The sequence below is a fragment of the Schistosoma haematobium genome, chromosome ZW (assembly GCF_000699445.3).
Source record: "Schistosoma haematobium chromosome ZW, whole genome shotgun sequence".
NCBI classification, from domain to species: domain Eukaryota; kingdom Metazoa; phylum Platyhelminthes; class Trematoda; order Strigeidida; family Schistosomatidae; genus Schistosoma; species Schistosoma haematobium.
In genome coordinates, this window is record NC_067195.1 from 46,545,035 (window position 1) to 46,566,580 (window position 21,546).

General features: G+C 33.4%; 2 protein-coding genes across 3 annotated transcripts in view; one reads left to right on the top strand and one right to left on the bottom strand.

Annotated features, from left to right (window-relative positions):
• MS3_00003705 (uncharacterized protein) overlaps positions 1 to 17,777 on the top strand; it is a 41,039-nt gene extending 23,262 nt beyond the window's left edge. The window contains exons 13-19 of one of the 2 annotated variants that reach the window (XM_051211566.1): positions 2,886 to 3,079; positions 3,896 to 4,006; positions 6,875 to 8,100; positions 8,430 to 9,476; positions 11,314 to 12,014; positions 15,341 to 15,881; positions 16,123 to 17,777. In XM_051211566.1, the coding sequence (XP_051071637.1) occupies positions 2,886 to 3,079; positions 3,896 to 4,006; positions 6,875 to 8,100; positions 8,430 to 9,476; positions 11,314 to 12,014; positions 15,341 to 15,881; positions 16,123 to 16,398 (4,096 nt within the window). In that variant the 3' untranslated portion in view covers positions 16,399 to 17,777. Of the gene's footprint in view, positions 1 to 2,885; positions 3,080 to 3,895; positions 8,101 to 8,429; positions 9,477 to 11,313; positions 15,882 to 16,122 lie in introns of both variants that reach the window. The other variant, XM_051211565.1, reaches the window with a different exon arrangement.
• A 598-nt stretch (positions 17,778 to 18,375) lies between these two features.
• Positions 18,376 to 21,546, bottom strand: part of SPATA1 (spermatogenesis associated 1) — a 48,686-nt gene continuing 45,515 nt past the window's right edge. Inside the window, exons 11-13 of the mRNA XM_051211567.1 lie at positions 21,281 to 21,429; positions 19,964 to 20,062; positions 18,376 to 19,421 (exon numbers count right to left, since the gene is read on the bottom strand). Of these exons, the coding sequence (XP_051071638.1) occupies positions 19,002 to 19,421; positions 19,964 to 20,062; positions 21,281 to 21,429 (668 nt within the window). The 3' untranslated portion in view covers positions 18,376 to 19,001. The remainder of the gene's footprint in view (positions 19,422 to 19,963; positions 20,063 to 21,280; positions 21,430 to 21,546) is intronic.

Consider the following 21,546-nt stretch of genomic DNA (forward strand, 5'->3'; position numbering starts at 1 on the left):
CATTTCCTGGTAAAGTAATTCATATGGAATGTTTAGAATGATATTTAAATAAAGCCAGAACAAATATTGATGCAGAGTAATATGAATTCATTATATTTGGTGGTTTCTCATCAGCTACTTACAACCAAATATGTATTAGAATTTTACATTGAGATAAGAAATAGTATGGAACAATTGACATAAGTAAATGTAAAGGATTGGAATAACAAGGGTTATCAATGATAACTTATATATACAAGAACAGGTCAGAGATTATTAGGTGTTAGAATCAATATTTCTTCTGGCTTTATTTAAATTCATAAAGGGAAATAATTGCATGAAATTTAGAATGAGATTGTTTCACTAATGACAAAGAGTTACGGATGTTGTGACTAGGAGTTTCTGCATATTGTATTGCTTCATTGAATGCAAACGACAGGTTATCAAGTATTTTGAATTAAAAGGATTAGGTTTAGTTTGAGTTCGCTCTTCCATAAAGAGTTGAGTCCAAGTTTATTACATCCGGGCTTAAGATACAATCAGTCCCAAGGGCCCGGACTGTAGATCGTCTCTGAACAGATTTCAGCCTTTGTTTATCCCTTATGCGAACATTCCTAAAAATAAATGTGCAGTACTCCAGGAGCAGTGAGATACAAACTTTGTACTCGTTGTTATAGAAGTTGTGAATTATGCAACTCAGAAGACGTTGAGACTTGGAGTTCTGTTTCGAGACCTGTCGTAAGAAGGAAGAATTGTAAGAATGCTTGAGTCCCAAGTCCACTACTGTGTGCAACTTGGATAACACCTTACCATTTATAATATGATCTAAGTTGAATGGATTATTATCAAAGCATATCCATCCACACTAAGTGTGTGAAGCTCCAACTACCGCTTTGAGCATCACTGGGTTACCTTGTTGAGATTCATGCAATTTCGCATGTCACCCATCTCATGAGGAGAAAATGGATACATTACTTTAAGATCATCTGCTTATACAAGAGGCTTTTTCATTCAGAAGCAATTGCAAATATCATTTATATAAACTGAAAAGAACAGAAGAATTAGGACACTACATTGTATTACACTACTTTTGACCGGGACATCTGAAAAAAAGTTTATTTTAACTATTTGGTGTCAATGACTGAGAAATGAATTAAACCAAGCAAACAGAGGGTTTTTCGATCCCATAAGATGCGAGTTTGCTTATAAGAAGCTGGTGCCTAACCATTACAAAATATATCACCAAGACTAGATATCCTCGGTTACGTTGAGTGAAGACCAAATTGAAGAAGCCAAGTGGCAGGTCATGCAATATCGAGTTTTAAAAAAGCCATGTTGAGAGTCACTGAGAAGCTACTATATCTAGGACTAAGGATTCAGAGTTAACTCAGGGCTGCTAGTGCTGGATGATATGTCATTGGTTTAGCTCAGTGACGGGGTCATAGAAGTCGACATTCTGATTAGCCATTTTGCCACGTGATATTTGACAGGGGTATAAGTCATAACACTATTTAACCCCAAACTCATTAAAGGAGTAATAGTTTCTTTTTTCCTTATCTTCATTCATTTTAGGCTAGTCCCTCTCTGACCAACGTCATAACAAATTTCGGTTGAGTGTTTTTTTTGTTTCCGATACTTTTAAAAGTTTTGCTTACCTAGAAAAATATATTTATTTCCAATCTATAGACGATAAAAACCACTACTATAGACTATCATTTGTCATATTTTCCTCAAAGAATAATATAAATCTGTCATTTAATATGACGGACTTAACTAGTACTGTTTTCAGCTTTTCAGTTATCTTTCATCTTTTTAAACGTCTAAAAATTTGAAATACCTTAACATCAATTATTTTGTCATACAGGCTTGTTTACTCAGTGTCAGACTTGTCACTATAGGGATCAAAAGACCAGATATAAAAGTAACTTTTCGACGTCGATTAATTTTGTATTTAAGTTGACAGTTTTACTTTTTTTCAAATAATGTTAAGACTTGGTTTACACATTCATTAAATGAATAAATCAGATGTATGGGAATTGGTTTTGCATCTTCGAGAAATCTGTATTGGTTTACATCGCAAACACCATGATAATTGGCTATGTTGATTTAACACTTCATTTCTTAGTGAACTTATACAATTTCCATACTCAATAAGTTAATCCAGGATTATTAAATATAATCATACACTCAGATCAATCATAATGTATTATCTTATGTATTGCTTTCATATTTGGTTATTTTAATGAATACTTTTGCAAATGATATGAACATATTACTGTCTGGAATATTATGTACTATTGGTAAACTAAAATTTTCTGAATCCGACCTGCTAGTTCACATCTGTTTCTTTTTGATGTCATTTTTGTGTATACAAATTTTTCTTATGAAATGTTGCTCCAATTTTTCTCCTCTAGGTCATATTTTAATATCATATGTTCAATTTAGATACACAGTTCTTCTATACCGTAGTGTTATGGCCTTTTAACGTCATATATTATGTTTATTATGTCTCTTAATTGTTTGGTGTGCTTTGTGTCTTGTTCTATTATTTATCCTATCTATAAATAAGGTATAAGGAGCAGATTCCTTAATTTTCTAGTTTTTTTGTCGTTGGTTATCAGTTATTTCTCTTACTTAATTTGGATTCAGAATTTCTTTACATGAGAAAAGTTTCCATTTGGTTACCTTGATTCAGTACAATAATTTATTAGAGAGTTATTCTTTCATCATAGAATTTTAGTCTGTATATTAATGTCAATTACTTAAATCTTTTACATCGTTAGTTGATTCTGCTTTATCTACATTTTATAGAGTGATTATTATTTACTATTCTATTTAAATAATTATTTACTATCTTTTTACAATTTCCCAACCATCATTTCTTTTTCTCTCATACATTCTTAAAGTTTGCTAATAACACATGAAGGTCATATAAAGTTAACTGACTTTGGACTCTCCCGAATTGGTTTAATGAATTTAGCTACTAATTTATATGAAAAAAATTTGGATTTAGAAAAGGACTGTAAAATGTTTCGGGATAAACAAGTATTTGGAACTCCAGAATACATTGCTCCAGAAGTGATTCTCCGTCAGGGTTACGGTAACCTTTTTTTCATAAATATTTTTTCGAATTTTTGTATTCAATCCTATGAATTTGTTTCTACTCTTAGTTATTATTTTAAGTTTATGTAAATTTTTGAAACTACTAGTAGTGGTAGTAAGTTTGCATTTGTTTTAATCATGCACTTATTCAAGTCAATCTAAAAGTCTTTGTTAAGTATCGAATTAGGTACAATTATTTAAATTACATTCAAGTTGTGTCTAATAACTATAACTAAATGAAACGTTATACCTTTGATTTAGTAGTACTCTGTATGTTCAGTAAGAAACTTCCACATCATATATATGTCTGACATCTAATAAATGTGAAACACTTGAATTTTTCTCACTCTTGAGGAAAATTACAAAAGGAAAAAAATCGTAATAAAAGAAGTAGAATTAATAAATTTTGAAAGCAAAACTATATCAAAATATGGTACCATTTTCATAACACCTTATCAGCTCAGCTATCTAACTACTTTATTGTCAATCATCTAGTCGAGGTAGCAGCCCATTAAACTACTTGAAAGAAGAACGTTTAAACCATGTATGACAGATGTGCCACTTGGGTCCAACCAAATTTAACTCCGTATAATCTGTTCTATACAGTCTATTAGTGTCATGGACAAATAACAGGCGTGGATAGGTAATATAATTCACTGGCTAATCGATATTTTTTGCATGTTCAGAGGTCGAACCTCTAAACTATATCATATTTTCTCAAGATATTTATGCAGATTTTAATTGTTCATACATCTTATGTTCACATATTTACTCGTCAAATTTCAGTTTACTAACTTTTTTTATTTCCTGATAGGTAAACCAGTGGATTGGTGGTCTATGGGGATTATGTTATACGAATTTCTCGTAGGATGCGTCCCGTTTTGTGGTGCCACTATAGAAGAACTTTTCGATAATATTGTAACAGGTATATGTTATTTATATATGTATAATTAGTTAGCTAATCGAAATTCCAGGACAATCGACGAACAAGAATGTCACAAGTATTGTTTTTCTCCTATGTTTTCGTCCATCATTCCTTTCTTGTATTATGTAAAACAAGCTATTCGCGAAATTACCACATGTTTTCATGATCGATAATCGTCTTTTTAGGCACCCTTATTTTTCGGACACAGTTGGTAATCGATTTAAGAAATAGTGATTTCTCACCGTGTGCATATTTTATGTGTTTTTTTTTATTCAAGTTTCAATTTATTTTTCGCCTCATGCCTTATGTCTCGTGCAGACACACGCATACTTTACATATTTACATGTTCATATATCTACATATTTATATGTATATACTTGATTGTTTCAATGTAATTTATTTTAATGGTGCATGACCTGTAGGATAATTGTGTTTTTTTCTTTGTATGTCAGAAATTTTGAAATAAAAATATGAAAGAACTTTATTTCAAAATAACAAAAAGTAATATTTTTTTATATTGGGGTAAAGTGAAATGCAATTGATTTTTGTTTTGTGTAAATTGCACTGTGTTCCGCTTTATGGATATTCAATGGTAGGTGCTCAAATATACTGGTAAAATAGTTTTTTTCATAGAATTTAAACAAAATATCCAAATTTATATATAAACTATATATTACATCACTATCTAATTTTAAATCTTCATCCATGTATAGAATATCAAAGTCAATTAACTAAATTCCTTTAGCTGAGCTTACACACTAAAGAACGTTTTTTAAACTGATTTAGGAGGTGATTAGACTTATTACTGTTTATACACTTAAGAGCTAATCCGATTTGCATCAAATACCTATATTTTTAGTTGTAACATATGCTAACTATTAATTAGAACTTTTTTATTTCCACTCGTAGCAATAAATATGATTCATCATAATGGCGTCTGATCAAATCTCGGTGTGAATTTTAAAGAAAAACTCGGTTAGGATTTGTCAACTTGTTTCACTTGTGGTTTAGGGAGAGATATCCATCTCCCAACTAAAGAACGTGTATACCGCTCAGCAGTTTGCACCGTTGTACTTTATGTCTTTGAAGACTAGTCCTTAAAAATAAAGGAGTATATTCGTAGGTTGCTAGTATTCGAAACATTTCTCGTGTATGCTAGGACTTACTAGGTTAGAGATTCTAGGGTTGGACGCATGGTACTAGATGAAGATGGTAATTCAATTGATGCGGTGGTGCATCTTTACAGACTGATATAGTTAGGTCATGTAACGCGTACAATGATCTACCTACTACTTTGACTAATGATCCTGGAAGGTAGCTAGGGGTGGCCAAGCCTTCTCAACTGTCCATGAAGACACTGATTGCTGGAGTAAGCCATGCAGGTAAGTTAAAACCACCTGGTTGGTATCATTGTGATTATCGTAACAAGTAGTTAGGGACGTTGTGTAACGTGGTTGAGAATCGTTCGCAATGGCACAGGTGCATCCATTGTTTGTTCTCTCCTAGATCCTAAATTCCTAAATTACTTGATAAATTTGTTTATTCCAATCATCCATATATTCTCGAGTTATATCTTCAATCCCTAGTCTTTTCCATTGCCACTAATACTGTTACTGCCTCTATTACTTTGGGATTTACCTGTACAATGTCATCTCGCAACTCTAGTGTGGTATGACAACTTCAACCGGTGTACACATGTACCAGGTCCAATGTTGCATATGACTAACTGATTCTAGTTATACAGTTATTAGATATCTAGTTGTAACAGCTATCAAATACCTGTTAAATATTTAAGGTGATTTTTAGTTTAGATCACTGACTAAAATTATTTGGATAACCACTATTTCGTCCTAGTATGGAACTACTCAATTGTGTTCATTCACAACTCCACCGGGTGAGTGAACTCAGAACCCTCAAATTTCTCGGTGACTGAGTAACCTTCAGAACTCTGAGCCGAGATCTAACGGTTTATGTACCTAGCTTCAATCGTTTTGTGTTGTTGGTGAGTAGCTACCTGACACCAGACACGTTCGAGCTCCACTAGTCATGGCTTCTCAATAGTTTTTCGGAAAGTATCTCTGAGATCGTGGATAATGTTTTCTGAAAAGTCTCATACTAGGAGGAAACAGCCACTCAGTTCTTGTTTTTCAATACTTATCTAGCTAAAGTCATTTCGCGATGTAAACTATTGAATGCAGCAACCTCCACTCCCCTTTGCACTGATTTCAAGATATGGTCAAAGTTCACTCGGACTCATTCAATTGTACACTGAATATATATAAACAATTGGTATTTAGTGGTCTAGATTCTTATTATCTTGATAATATTTACCACACATTTTTATAATTAAATATTTGATAAATTCACAAAATGATAAGGTGTATGAATTTTATCCTGTTATCATTCTTAGATTAATAAATTGGAAAAAGCTGTCATCATAGAATGTTATATATTGACTCATATTTAAATAACATTAAGTGGTCTCAAAATTAGCTGAATAATCATTTTAGGCGCTCACTCAGTACAATATTACTGCTAATATTTCCATAAATAATTCAATTTTTCAGTAGTTTTTATGTACTATTTTGTGGAGATTAATGAGATTATTCGGAATTAGTCACTAAATTAGAGATTCTACATTTTTTAGGTGAGTAAAGTGATTGATATGTCAGAATATTCTTCTATGTGGTTTCTCGAAAGTATGTTTATTTCAAGATATTTCTATGACCAAGGCGTATTACAACGTGAATCTTTAGAAATTGTGTTTTACCTGTTTAAGTAACACTACATAATGAATATACTTTGTACTGAATTATGAAAGGGTTCTGTAAGTAGTTGACGTGAATCATTCTTTTCTTGTGTTTTCAGCACCAATCGATTGGCCTGAGGAAGAAGAATGGAAAGTCACTCCATCAGCTGTGGATATAATAACTAGGCTTCTTGAGCGAGATCCTCTACTCCGTCTTGGAACTATCGGAGGTTCATCCGAAGTTAAAGAAACTACATTCTTCTCTGGTCCTGGTGCAGTAGATTGGAAAAACTTATTGAGACAAAAAGCAACTTTTGTACCTCAACTTGAACATGACGAAGATACTTCGTATTTTGATCCACGTACTGATCGTTACAAACATGATGTGGAAAACGATGAAGATGTATACATTCCTATGGATTATGGTGTGTATAGCAATAGATCTTCCCCTGCACCCCATTTGTCGGTTTCCCGAAATTTCAGCTTTAATTCTTCTGCCGATCAAAGTCTAACGAATATCATCCGGCGACCTGCAGCTTCTCGTCTTGGACGCGCTAAACAGCAAGCTGCTGAACATAAACGTAGTCACAGTTTGGGGGATAGTAATAATTTGTTTCTTCGGTCATTTAAGTCTCGTCCCAAAAGTCGAAGCATCCGTGATTCACCTATAAACACCCCACAGTCATTTATGCATTCAGAGCTAAGCAGTTCTAGTTCTCAGCGGTCTTTATGCCAACAAAAATATGATCCTGAAAAGATTGAACACGATTTGGTAACGTCTACTTTAACTGCGGAATCTGTTGCAAGTCGTAATGCTTTACACTTATTGCAAAACTTATCATTAACCTCTAGCACCATAGAAAACTCTACGTCCTCAAAGTTAGCAAGTGAGAATAGTATTCATAGTCAACAGTCTATGACTTCCGGAATTAGATTAGAAAAGTTGAATATAGATGTTACCAAATCTGAAGTTAGTGATGATGACCACGATGACAATCAGAACATCACTGATGAGTCACGTACATTTCACTATTTTTCTTCCTATTCACCTCGTTTCTCCGTTGTTTTGGAACAAGCTAGAATGAATGAACTTCGCAACAATTCCAATACGAGTTTGAACTCTAACGATGTTGATCCTGTCAGTGAAAAGAATACGCCTCATACCTCATCTCGTATCAATCTGGCATCATCCAATAATTTTAATATTAAACGTGGGAATTCTGAACTTCCTAAAGGGACCTGTACATTTGCTGCAGATAAACAACAGTCAATTACAAATAAACAAAATATAATTTCTTCTGACCAGTCATTGAATAGTTTTCAAATTAACACTAACTCATCAAATGTAAGTACTTCTATTACTATGTTATCACTACTATGTAATCGAATTTTTCTCATACTAAGTTGATTTCTTTCCCCTGTTAGGCTGAATGGTACCTCTGATTTGTAGTCTGAATAAACACAAGTCGGCTAAATAAACAAATTACTTTGTTCTAGGATAAGTCGATTAATAATCTCCATTCTCATTATGATTTTTTTTTAAATGTTTGTCCAACTTATTCAAATAGACATTCTATAGTAAATGTTAATATTTAATTGTATATCATGCTTTTTAATTTGATTCATATTGAAAATAATCCGTTTTTAAACATACTTTCCCATTGGTGTTTTTAGTTTCAGTCATCTGATATACCAAGTGCTCCTGAATCTTTCAAATGTGACCAGTTCTCTTCTGAAATTGTTAACCCAAGCGTTATTATCCCTTCAATCACTCACACTGGTACTGAAAATGCTACTCCCATTCTGTTAAACATCAAAGAGTCAGATAAATTTCATGTTATTTCTGATGCTAGTAAACATTCAAAATCTTCAGAATCGGATTCTAATTCTAGTTTAGAGCTGTTTCAAAATGATTCGAGTATCCGCTCTTTTGGGAACTCTACAAGAGAAGATGAACCAACAATATATCAACCTATTACTCTTGTCTCTTCTGAATCTGTTGAAAAACCTCCACTAATGCCCATAAATTGCCCTAACCTTGAACATTTCGCTAGTCACACAGCTTCTCATTCATCGACTTCAAGTTCATCTTCATCTAAATCCTCACTTTCACTGACAACACTCACTCCTCACCTAACTCCTCATACAGAATCACTTTTCTCTCCTATAGGTGACCATGATTCTACTTTACATAAAGGTCCATGGTTTCTTAATGTTGATTTAAAGCCAGATGAAGGACATTTGAATGTCTGCCCTTATCAACATACTCCTCGTTCGTTTATGTCCTTTAAAAGTACATCACCTGTACTCGGTCAAAGTAGTGGAACTTCCACAACCAAATCAGATATGTATTGCTCTTATTCACCATCCTCATCCGGACCCTTGATTTTCAACAATCCCTCACGTGTTATGCATCTTCCGGTTTCTCCTGTGGGTCACAACCCTCCTTCTTTGCGACCTTTCATGCCTTATACACTTGGAATTCCTCGCCAAGCAATCATAATCAATAAAGGTAAACAAGGCTTTGGTTTCGTTTTCCGAGCTATTCGAGTATTTTTTGGTTTATCAGATGCATACACATTGCATCATCTTGTACTTGGAGTTGTGCCTCATGGTCCAGCAGCCAAAGCCGGCTTAAAAGAAGCTGATTTAATTCTAAGTGTTAACGATGTATCGACAATTGGAATGTATCATACAGATGTTGTGAAGCTAATTTTACAGGTAATTTATGAATAATCGATGTATTGATGTTTTTAATGCTAATCACTGATAGTTCTTTTAAGCGTAAGTCAACAAAACGAGGTTTTTCACAATTATTGCATAAATACCATTATTAAGATATACTGTTAAGAACAAATGTAGTTAAGGCAGTACTAAACACCTAGATATTTATTTCAAGAAGCTTGTACTCTAATGTATCTTATTACTGATGTTGGAAACAAAATAAAACCAAAATAGGTTCTCATCACCTTTGATTAAAAATCAGATTTAATAAGTTTGCTTCTAAGTATTCAGGTTTATTAGAAAGGAAATCAATACTCTGGACTTCATAGGTATCTTTCTGTAGTTATCTAAAATATAAATCCATAAAATGAATTAATATTAACAAATAGTTCTCATTTTGAAAGTTTATATTCATGAGAAATGGTCAGTTCTCTTAATATCGTATGAAAAGTGTTTTAATAAAAGAAATATGAACATATTTCTCCATTTCAGAAATAAAGATCTTCTGACCCAAAGAATGGCAAATAGATAGTATTGCAAATATGTTTTGAATCATGTTAGCTACTTTAATTCGTGTCATACTGTTGTAGTGTCGGTTACTATGTTAAGCCCTTATAACTTATTCTAGTTTCTCCACAGGCCAATTTATCCATTATTCTTGAGTCACGTTTTGACCTTGTTAATTTTTCACTTATCAACCCTGACTGTTTTTATATGAGCGTATGTGTGTGTGTGTGTACATCTTATCTTACTCATCACATGTCTGTAGTTTATTTTTGTGCGACGATAAATAATAATTAAATCGAGTTGGCTCACATGCCTTCTCCACTGTACGTCATTTCACTTAGCTCTTTCTTCTTTGTTTCGTCTTCCTGACTTTATGTTCAAATCAATGAGTGTATGAAATATACATATTCAAAATCCATTCTCGTATTCAGTTTATTTAATTCGGTTATATTTACTAACACGGACTAAGTCGATAATAATATACAAAAATAGTCAGGATGTATATTTCGACAGCAATCATCCATACGATCTACTTGATCCTAGGCCACTAAACTGTAATTCATAGTTTTTCTGTTTCTAATCATTTGATTTCAGTTAATGATTAATAATAGTTAACTACAAAATTAATTGATTATATATCAAAAACAAGTGTTTTAAATAGATATATCCCGTTGTGTTACATTGAAAACTAACATCTTATGTAAATTATTTTTAATTTGGGATATTAATCTTTAAAATTTAATATTTAATGGTTATTATACATCGTATTGGTTAAATAGTTCTAGAGTTTCAGACTAATTAAATCAAAGATTCATGTCAATTAATTTACACAGAATTTACTTAATCAACTTATCAATTATTTGATATCTGATGTATATTTAACTCGAATTTGAAAAATAATATGTTAATTCACACGAAACTTGATGGAAACTTTGGAAAAGGTCAACATATATCATATGACAATAAAAGCTTTAATGAATGATCCTATATCATTGAAATGAAATGAGAAGGGGGGTCTATAATGTATAATTACTAATATGAGAAGATGTTTAAATTCATCACTTTCCTTAAGTAATTGGAAAATTTTAGCTTGCATTAATCTTTTTTTCTAAAATAATAATGTCGTACCAACGTTTTTATGTGTATCTTTACCAATACCAAGTGTACGTGATCTATTTTAACGTTTAGACCTATTTAAAATCATTTTATCAGTAGTAGTAATAATAACGCGTTTTGTAGCATTCCACAAAATGTATAATTATTAATCGGTTGTCCGTTCTGTCATTTGTTTTTTCTATTTTCATTATAACTAAAACAAAATATCTAGAGTGGGACTACTTTACGTCTTCATGCAACTCCTATTAGTCAAACATTTATTCGTTCTGATGGACCATATCGTTCTTCTGGTCGTCTTGTACCACGTGTTACTTCAGCTCATCTATTGAATAATAATAATAATAATAATAATAATAATAATAATAATAATAATAATAATGGTAAAAATAATTACACTACAAGATACTCAAATCAAATTCCAGATAAACACACATGTACATCTTATACACCATTTAATCCCTTGATGAGTTGTCATTCTAATTCTCCCGAAATAATACCCAAAGATGTTTCATCACTACCTTTTGATGGTAAGTCATATGCTTCCGTATGTGCATCAAATAGTTCAAGGCACACCGATGAAGTTGCTAAACGCATAACTCGACGTTTGACAATTAGAGAAGCCCGTCATCGTCATTTGAATAATGGAGCTTACGAATCTAAAGTTCAACATATACAACCAGATACCAATTTAAATTGTATTCATCAATCAGACTCAATGCCGAACAATGCATATATGGATAAATCGAAAATTTGTTATTCTCAGCCAGTAACATGTTCTAAAGGATCTGCTCAAACCTACGCTTCTGTTGCTGCTCAACGATTTGGTATTTCTCTAAGTCAAACCTCTACACACCCTATAAGCTCTAACTCAATTTCTCAAAATAATATTATGTTTTTTCCAGCACATCGTAGGTAGGTTTAATTTTTATGTAGTTAAAGTTGACATTTTTTGTTTACCGCTCATGAAACCAACAGTGACCGACCCGTTTCGAGCTTATGTTGTAAATGAAAAACTTGCATTCTTCCTCCTCGTTAACGATACTGTATGTATCTAGTTGCAGTATGGCGTTTTAACTTGACAGAATTTAAAATATTTTTCTTGCCTTCCGAACACAAACGTTGCTTCAGGGTCTCATTATCTTCGGTGTTCATTTTCAAAATAGAGCAGTGCATCAATATTATTTCTAGCAACTTCGACCTCAGCGAGTGGTGAAAGAAGCTAAGATGAAAGTTGAACAAAGGTCTATGTAATGATATGAAATAGTAAAGTGTAACTTGAGCTAAAGAGATTGAAGCCTGGCACTATTCGATTACCAACTACTATTTTGACGTAGTAGAAATCAATCCGAAGAGTTAACTGTCATGTCATATATAACATTGTGAAACCACTCAGCTTGCCAAACTACCATACTATAGTTGCCAACCTTGTAATATTATGAACTGACACTAACCCCCTTAACTCCTACTAGCAGATCTTTTCTTCACAATGGTAGTCAGGAATTAATAGTTGAATTAATGCTGGTGTTAAATTAGGTTTCGGATTATGAAATCATGCTTTTAACTAATTTGTTCGGCTAATATGATATTAAAGAACCCAACTTTTCTTACTATGCCTAAACAGAATTCATTTTGGCTAAAGTAATCTGCAGCTCTAGAATAACAAACTAACTAGATTCAATCAGTTTTTGGACGTACATGAAGGTTTATTAAACAAGCTTTCACTATCAACCAAATTATAGAAAAAGGACATACCCTTTTACAAAACGCAAATACATAACTCCATTGATTGGCAGTTGCGGTTTATAGAGTACGATGAACCATAAACTTGTGAATAGAGTTGGGGAATTAAGAAGGTCAGGAGTCAAAAAGGCTTTGTGATCAAATGAGGTCAAATGAGTTGACTACTTATTTTCAGGTCCCCATTATAAGCACTGATGTCATTGATTCATCTTTCTCATGAGAATGAAATATATTCTTAAGCTTCAATATTTCGAGTCCAACTCTTTACGAAGTTGAAAAAGCTATAGGAAATCTGAAGCGTGAGAGAGCAGCAGGCCCTGACAGGTTTACCCTTGAGATTTTTAAGGATGGCGGTCCACTATTAGCAGCGAGATTAACTGAGGTCTTAGGTAGAATTTGGGAACTGGACGTAATCCCACCTGACTGGTCTCAATCTCTGATCGTGCCAGTCTATAAGAAAGGACAAACGTCCTCTGGTGACAATCACAGAGGAATCAATTTGACTAATATAGTGTCTGAAATATTAGCTTCAATAATACTTTGACGCCTAACCAAATCTCGTGAAGAGCAGACTAGAGAAAACTAGGCTGGTTTCCGACCTGGACGTGGCTGTATAGACCAGATATATAGAAGGTTCGACTAGTTTTTGCCAACTTGCATCATTTATGGCGTAGGCTAGATATCCGTCTATCAACCAAAGGACGGGTTTACTTTGCAGCAGTTCGTTCCGTCCTACTTTATGGCAGTGAAACATGACCGGTAAGAGTAGAGTATATTCGTAGATTACTAATATTCGATCATAGTTGTCTTCGAAACATTGCTCGTATATCCTGGGACCACCGAGTAAGTAACTCAGTTGTTAGGAAACGGGTAATAGGTAAGGATGGCAAATCAATTGATGAAGTAGTGAAACCTGATCAGTTGAGATGGCTGGGACACGTGTTACGTATGCCCAACGACCGACTGCCCCGACGTGCGATGTTTTATGGTGTAGGAGTAGGTTGGAAGAAAGATAGGGGTGGCCAGACCAAAACGTGGCACAAATACATGAAGTTACTGACAAGTGGACTGAGCCATGTTGGTAGGTGTAGACTACCTGGTTGGGATCCGCGAGACAATAGCAACCGATGGTTAGGAACCCTGAATGGCATGGCTCAAAATTGTCTGCAACGGCGCAGGTGCATCCACTCTTTGTGTTCTGCCAAATTCTAGTCTCCTGAATTCTTCATGTCCCTTTTTTTCCTCATTCCAAATTTATTTCACTGGATTATACTCTTTAAATAACATCTTCAAACCCTAATGTGCCTGATTACTGCTTATACTCTTACTACCTCTACCAATACGGGGTTTGAATTGACAATTGTATCTGTGTGCTAATGTGGTATGGCAATTCGAACTGATGTACGTACGTACGAAGTTCTACGTTGTTACTGTCTGACAATATTTCAAGTTGAGCTCTCCAACATCAAACGAAGTTACTGTTACGACGGCTTCGAAGGTTGCGGCGGATCCTCCTGAGGTTCTAAAGGACCCAAAGAAATTTCGTCCATTCAATGCCTAACAGAACTTTCTAGAATATCAACGTACCTGCTGTGATTGGACAATTGCACAATTTTGTTACTTGCAGATAAGCTGGATGGCCAATTCTAACAACTATAGATTCCCCGTTTTTCTGTACATTTTTTACTCTTACCTAATAAACACTTCCTTTGTTTCTTTCATGTTTTGATGTGTTACTGTGGGGTTCTGCACGTTCGATGGCCGATAGTTGTATACCGTATTCTGCTCTAATCATGTGGAGAACGTAATAGTTACCTGTGATGGTTTATATTTCAATATATTCTTCTAGTCGTTATGTCGCTAATTATTAGAATTTTAGTACTTATTTTACTGCAAAACTGTTGTTTTTATCTGAGTGGCATACTGTTTGTGATAAATTAAAGTGTAACATTTGGCAACTTTTGTTATATTGACTATTTTTACTGTATATACTGCAAATGAGAAGGAAAATACATTGAACGTTCGGGCGATCGATCAATCAATTTTCATACATTTTTTAATGCGGTGTAGATACTGGTAAATTGAACTAATTTCTAATACTCTATTACACCCGTTCCCTCTCGTGGGGCATAGGCCCCCGACTGGGTTACCGTTTTTTGCCAATGTTCTTTTCTACGGAACGAAATCGCTAACCTGATGGCCAATCCTTCTCCTTTATCCAAGCTTGAAACTAAAGTAGCTTTAAAAGGGCTCTAGGCGGAGTTTTCCAATGCTCACAATTTTCATAAAATATCTGAGAAAACAGATTAAACAGTCCAATCCCTATCTCTACAGAGTTGCAACTAACTGTTAAACTTGTCTTAATAATTACCTTCTTACTTTGAGTAAGCGAAATATAATGAAACTTAAATTTCTATGAGCGTGTACTGTTATTAAAACCCTTTTAAAATGTTTTGTTCGTAATTCATTAAACTACGGCTTCCATTTTATCTCTTTAGATCCCTTGAGAAACCTCTTATTCGTCAGTTGAGCGAACGACAACATCGAGCTATGTTTTCCACGCCTGATGATATGTCATTAACCAACAGTCCCACAGTGTATTCTCCTCGTAATATAATCCCTTACAGTTCACCTAATCAAAGTCCTAGGTCTGATCATTTTCAGAAACAAAATGTATTCAGTTTTCATAGACCATCACTAACTGTCACTCCAGGTTTTTCTGGTTCTTCGTTCTCTTCTGGTTGGTGTTCAGGTGGAGACTTATCTTCACATAGTTCTCCGGGTTCTGGTAGTTCATCTTCTGCATCAGTTCCTCGACCTTGTGATTCTACTCATTCATCTTTAAATCCATTTCAACAGGGACGTTTTGGTAGCCTACGGGCCTCATGTCATTCGGCTAATCATTTCCTCAATTCGAATTTGGATAATTCATCAATGAAACTGACATCCGCCCGTCGACAAGCGCCTAAATCGACATTTGTTACACAAAATTCAAATGGGTCTCAATGTAGACACAGCGATCCTATTCGACATGTTAAAGTAAGTTAATATTCTATCCAATACTTACTTTTGTGCACCAAGTTTGTTTTTGTCAATCGATAACGAAATGATTATCTACTGTTGCTTGAGTATAATTTAGCTGGTAATTATTACATATTAAGACCTGGAATTGCTTCCGTGTATACAGCAAAATTAACACATAAAGTTATCATTAATTTCATATAAAAATATAGTTGTTTTTTGTTTGTATCATTTGAAATTTGTTCACTTTTTCTTTTAGATTTCAAAAGATACTCGAATCGTTTGTTCCGTTGTACCTAACGTGCGAAATTCCAACAACAATTTGTCTGCATCAATCCAAACTCCTGCTTTTACCCCGTCGCCACCACAGACTGCTATTCAAAAGATCGACTCAGATAAATTCTCAATTCAAGCAAATGCTTTAGTATCATCAGGTCAAGTTAAGCTACGTAGGCATAGTCATCGATTCGCCGTTCAACATGTAACTTCACCAAAAAGTCCAGCTGAAAGTAGTGATGAAAAATCCAAGAATTAATAATCATTGTTGAATTTCTAGTATTCCGATGGTAAGATGTCTTTTTTCCTCCTATTTTTTCTCTAACTTACTTTAGGTTTATTCAACTATCGTCCCGATTGATTGAGATAGAATCAAACATATTTAAATACTGTGATTGTTATTTATTTATTTTTTTTTTGAGTACCACTGGGATTCGAAATTATACTCATGAGGAAACTTGTTACGATTTTTCAATGTAATTCGACTCTCCCGGTTATTATTGACTTGTTAAATTTCATGTATCTGTGTTCATATTTCTCTTTATTCAGTTCACCTTTTGTTGTATTGCCTTGGTCGTTATAGTTATTTTCTCTATTATTTAATGAATAATTATCATTATTTTATTCATACACTACATATCTCAATAAATTGTTCATCCATCATATAGTCTTACAATTTGTTCATATTGAAGTTGATCATCTATTATATGATAGCTTCACTATGCCCCACATTCCTTGTAATACAATACTCTCGTGTTTGTTGTAATAATGCAATTGTTATTAAAGTCAGTTACATTTTTAACGGTATCCATGGTATCAGTATTGTATTTCTTTTCGTTTATGACAATTACTATGATTTGTGATCGTGTCTTCCTTTCTTTTCTCTATCATATCTTTTCATAAATTGATCAATTTATTTATGGAATTCTTTTTTCAAGGGAGTGTACACATAAAACTTCCTTACATATGTGTATGTGGGTCTATTCAATCAAAAGCTTTTCTTTGTTTACATGAACATACGTTGCTAAACCTATTCACCAACTACTTGTACAGTTCTCTTAAGCTACACTATTTTTTTCCGTTTCTTTATTATTATTATTATTATTATTGACTTTTTTGTTTATTGGTTACACATTATACGCACTTATGTTTTAGTCTTTTTCTAAAATGTATCGTTATTTCCTCTTAGTTTTACTGTTGCGCAATTTGCTGTACTTTTTCAAAGATTGTGTAACCAAGGTAATTAGAAAATTAATTATTTATCAGTTTATTTACTTATATGCTTCTACCATTGTTCATTGGCTCTTCCCTCAAATTTATTTCTACCTGCTATATTATTATTCACTCCTGGATTTTAAGTTGTTTTTCATATATATATATATATATATATATATATATATATATATATATATATATATATATATATATATATATATATGCTTGTGCGATCAATTTATAAAGATTTCTTTCATCTGTGACTAACTTTTATCATTTGTTGTGTTTTAAAGGTGTGGGGTTCAGGGGATCTATTGAAAAGTTACTTAGTTTCACCGTTTATTGTTAGTTTTGTGTTCATTTCACCGTCATCTAAGCTTTTTCGTCATTACTGCACTACCAGTTGATATAATCAAGTAAATGATAAACATTTCGGAAATTTTCTTTATCATATACATCTTTAATTAAAACAGAAGTGAGATTCTCAAGATTTGGTTATACAAATGTTACTGAATGTAAGAAGTACTGTTTAACAAACTAGCTCAGTTTTCTTCACTAAATTAATCCTACATGTCAGCATGGGGTTATAGAAGATGTTCACGCAGTTTCGTGGATTGACTGAAGTTAGACATAAACACAGTTGGTTGTCGGCTCTGTGATCTGGGGGTTAAGCGCTCGCACTCGAGCCTGAAGGTCCTTGGCTCGATCCCGGGATTGCTGACTTACTGCCGGCCAGTCCCATAATATGACGAAGTGGGCGTCCAATACTTCCTGATTTCCAATGGTGGTCTAGTTTATATCGGGTCATGATTTCAATGGTCTTAGATGGTTTGAGAATGCACAGAACTGATAGGTTTTCCGGTTATGAAAACTACCTACTTTGTTAAGTTAAACAAGAAAAATATGTTCGTACTTCGTGAAATAAAAATCTTCCTTACTTTATCTAATTCACGAATTTATGAGATAGACGTTCTATTTACCTATTTAGCCAGCTTATTGCGAGTATCGATATGTTGTATGTTGTTTGTGTGATAGTTGTTTACTGATCAATTCTATAATTTCATGCTTCAGTCGTGTAAAATCAATATGTTTGTTGAGTAAATTTTACTTTTGCTACCTTTATTTTAACATCAGTCGATTTTCCTATAAAATGTCTCACTATGTTCAACAAATTTTCCTATTCCATATTTTATTGTATAGTAACTTATCATCTAGAGTTATATAAATTTAAATAATCTATCAGTTCTTCATTATTCACAATCCCGTTATTCTGAAACCAGGAATATATCTGGGTTAGTAGTGCATTTCATTAAATACGTAAGAATTCATGTCTCATTTAGATGACTGTAGCATTCCGCATTATGTTATTGGACGGAAATCGTGATTCGATTGATCGTTGACTTTTTAGTTGTCTTCTAATACAATATCGAATCAGAAACTATTAGTCAATATCTTATCATAAGTTGAGCTTTATTATTGTTAACTATTGAAAATATAAGTTAGTATACAATTCTATTTTTGTTTAAATAAACAAACATACGGTTAACCTAATTTTAATAAATCATAGTTCACAACACATGTCATTACGCAAGTTATTTATGTTCATTTGGTTTGTGTTACATTTATTAGGACGTAATTATTATATTATCAATTCGATTCATTGCCAGAGTGCACAGATACTTCGAAGTCTGGAGTTTTGATCCGTACATCTGATCCGTGAACTTGAATTTGTTTTTTCGGACTCTGTATTCTCGTTCTATATGGAACTTTCATGTCATCCTGGCTACTTGATTCTTGTGATGTTTGATCATTTGACAATCGATTCGGAGATAAACTCTTATAATTAACATGTCTACGTTGCCGTTCATATGAAGTTACAGTACGTCGTCCATTAGATTTTAAGCTTGCAACATCTCGTGATTCACGTATTGTTCTCCGTCTGGGTGATAATGAGCATGCATATGCTCTTCGGCTTGGTGATGTAGACTTGACTAAACTAAGCTCACCTCTTCTACGGTCCAATTCAGCGTTAAGAAGCCTACCTTCTGTTTCAGCCTGTGATCGAAGCTTTTAAATGGGACAGAAGTAAAAATAGAACCAATTCATATTTAATTCTTATTAAAAAGCATTTTATCCGATTCATACAACTAGTAACTTGAACCTACCCTGATAATAGAAAAATTAACTTAAATATCTGAGAGCCTGAAGTTTGCTTCTGAGCAATTCCTTAAACATTAAACATAGTCTTTAAACATTATCTTGCTTAGTGATTTCACATAGAAATAATTTTCAGCCCCAAACTTTTGGAAAACCATTAAAATCAGTCAGCAACCACATATTTGTCTCATCTTTGTTTAGTGTGCTTGGTTAATATTCTCCAGTGATGTTTCTACCAATTAATGATGCAAGATAGATATAACTTATTGCACTTATTCCGAATCGATCTGTCATAAGCACGGAGATACAGTGACTTTAGTAAATAATTAATACATAAATCAATCTAATAAGGTGTATTGTTATCCTTAATAGCACTTATTTCTTCGGTTATCTTAAGTTCAGCTTAGTAATTATGTTATTCTCAATTGCCTTCATCAATGTTATACACTTACTCGAATTGCCTTGGTTAAACTGAGCATAATTTCAGCTAGTTTGTATTCCTCTCTTGTTACCACTCGACGTTTCTCCATCTGCTCTGCGAGATGCTGGATCTAAATTTATGAAAACAACTCAACATGAGAAACTTATTGTATAATCGACATTATCTTAAACAAGTAGTAATCCTTGGCTATGATTAGCCTTTACTGGCGATTGTATGTCTGGACTGCACTGAGGTGTGATGGTAGTAAGTTATGTCTCATGAGTAACCAATACTGCTACTGGCTTTCTATAGACCAAATGAACGGTTAGAAAATGTTAATCACAGAGTTCAAAATGTGTGAAACCGATGTTGTAAAGCACGAAGAAATTACTTACAGAAGTTCGTACATGACTTGTCTCCAAATATTTTTCTTTGGACTTTATGGTCGTGCTTCCAAGCGGACGAGATCAAACGGATCAGTCCATTTTTCTCAGATTACTTAAGATTTTTCGCCACACTTTTAACGCATTTCATGCTGTCTTTCAGCTGGTTAAGAATTTGTGGAAGATCATAGATGATCAGATGGATATATCATATTTGTCTATGAAGTCATTAGTTTTTAGTTTGAACTTTACTGGAAGGTGTAAATTTCAAAGTGTAGAATGCAGGGCAACTATATACTTTCTTTAGACGCTCAAGGTGACAATCGCAGTTGCACTGATTTATGTACTTAGTTTATTGTACACCTTGGCGATTTTGTTTCATATCTTTCATTCCTTTTAAACTTCACTTCTATGTTTAGTATTCCACTACAATTGTAAGGTTTCTCTCTATATCTTTTCATCGTCGTAATTCCCTAAGATTTGAGGTGCGGAATCTTTGATCTATATACACTTGTCTCAAGTTATTGGTCGTATATAACTAACTCTTGACAGAATATATTGTTATTATTAGCCAGATTGATACTGTGATGACCTGTGTAATTTAACCGTCAAAATTCTAATTAACAGTGATAAAATTACTTTCTATGTTCTGAAGATAAGCTTCAACATATGTTGGACCCTCCACACTTCATTATAATTACTTTTAGGTCTTTTATTACAATTATATGAGATGTTTTCAATTTTAAAACACAGATTATAAGTTAAGGATTGTAAATGATTCTGGTTTGTTCAAATAAGTTTAGCCACAAGTTAAATGTTCTTCTGAAAGCATTATGACCACACAGTAAACTATATATCATTCTTATTTCACTCATCAAAAAGCATTTTCTCTTTTTTTAACGTTAAAGCATCTCAGTGTATGCTGTTTAAATGAATTCTATTTAAAGTTCAAAATTTTCTCTTACCTCTACAGAATCTGTTCCACTGTGTTTTAAGGTTGAAATAGTCCTTCTGATCAGTGATTCTAAATCACCTCTGTGTCCATTCATTCTTGATTCAAGATTTGGTGCCTGTTTTTTAGCTGAATAATAACGACGTTTCCATTCATCTCGAGCTGAAACAGCAATTTATAGATAATTGTTAGTTGCCTAATTTTTTTCAATAGTTGATCGATAATTAAAACAGTGAACAAAAATATTGAATAACTCAACGTCGAGCATATTTGTCACTA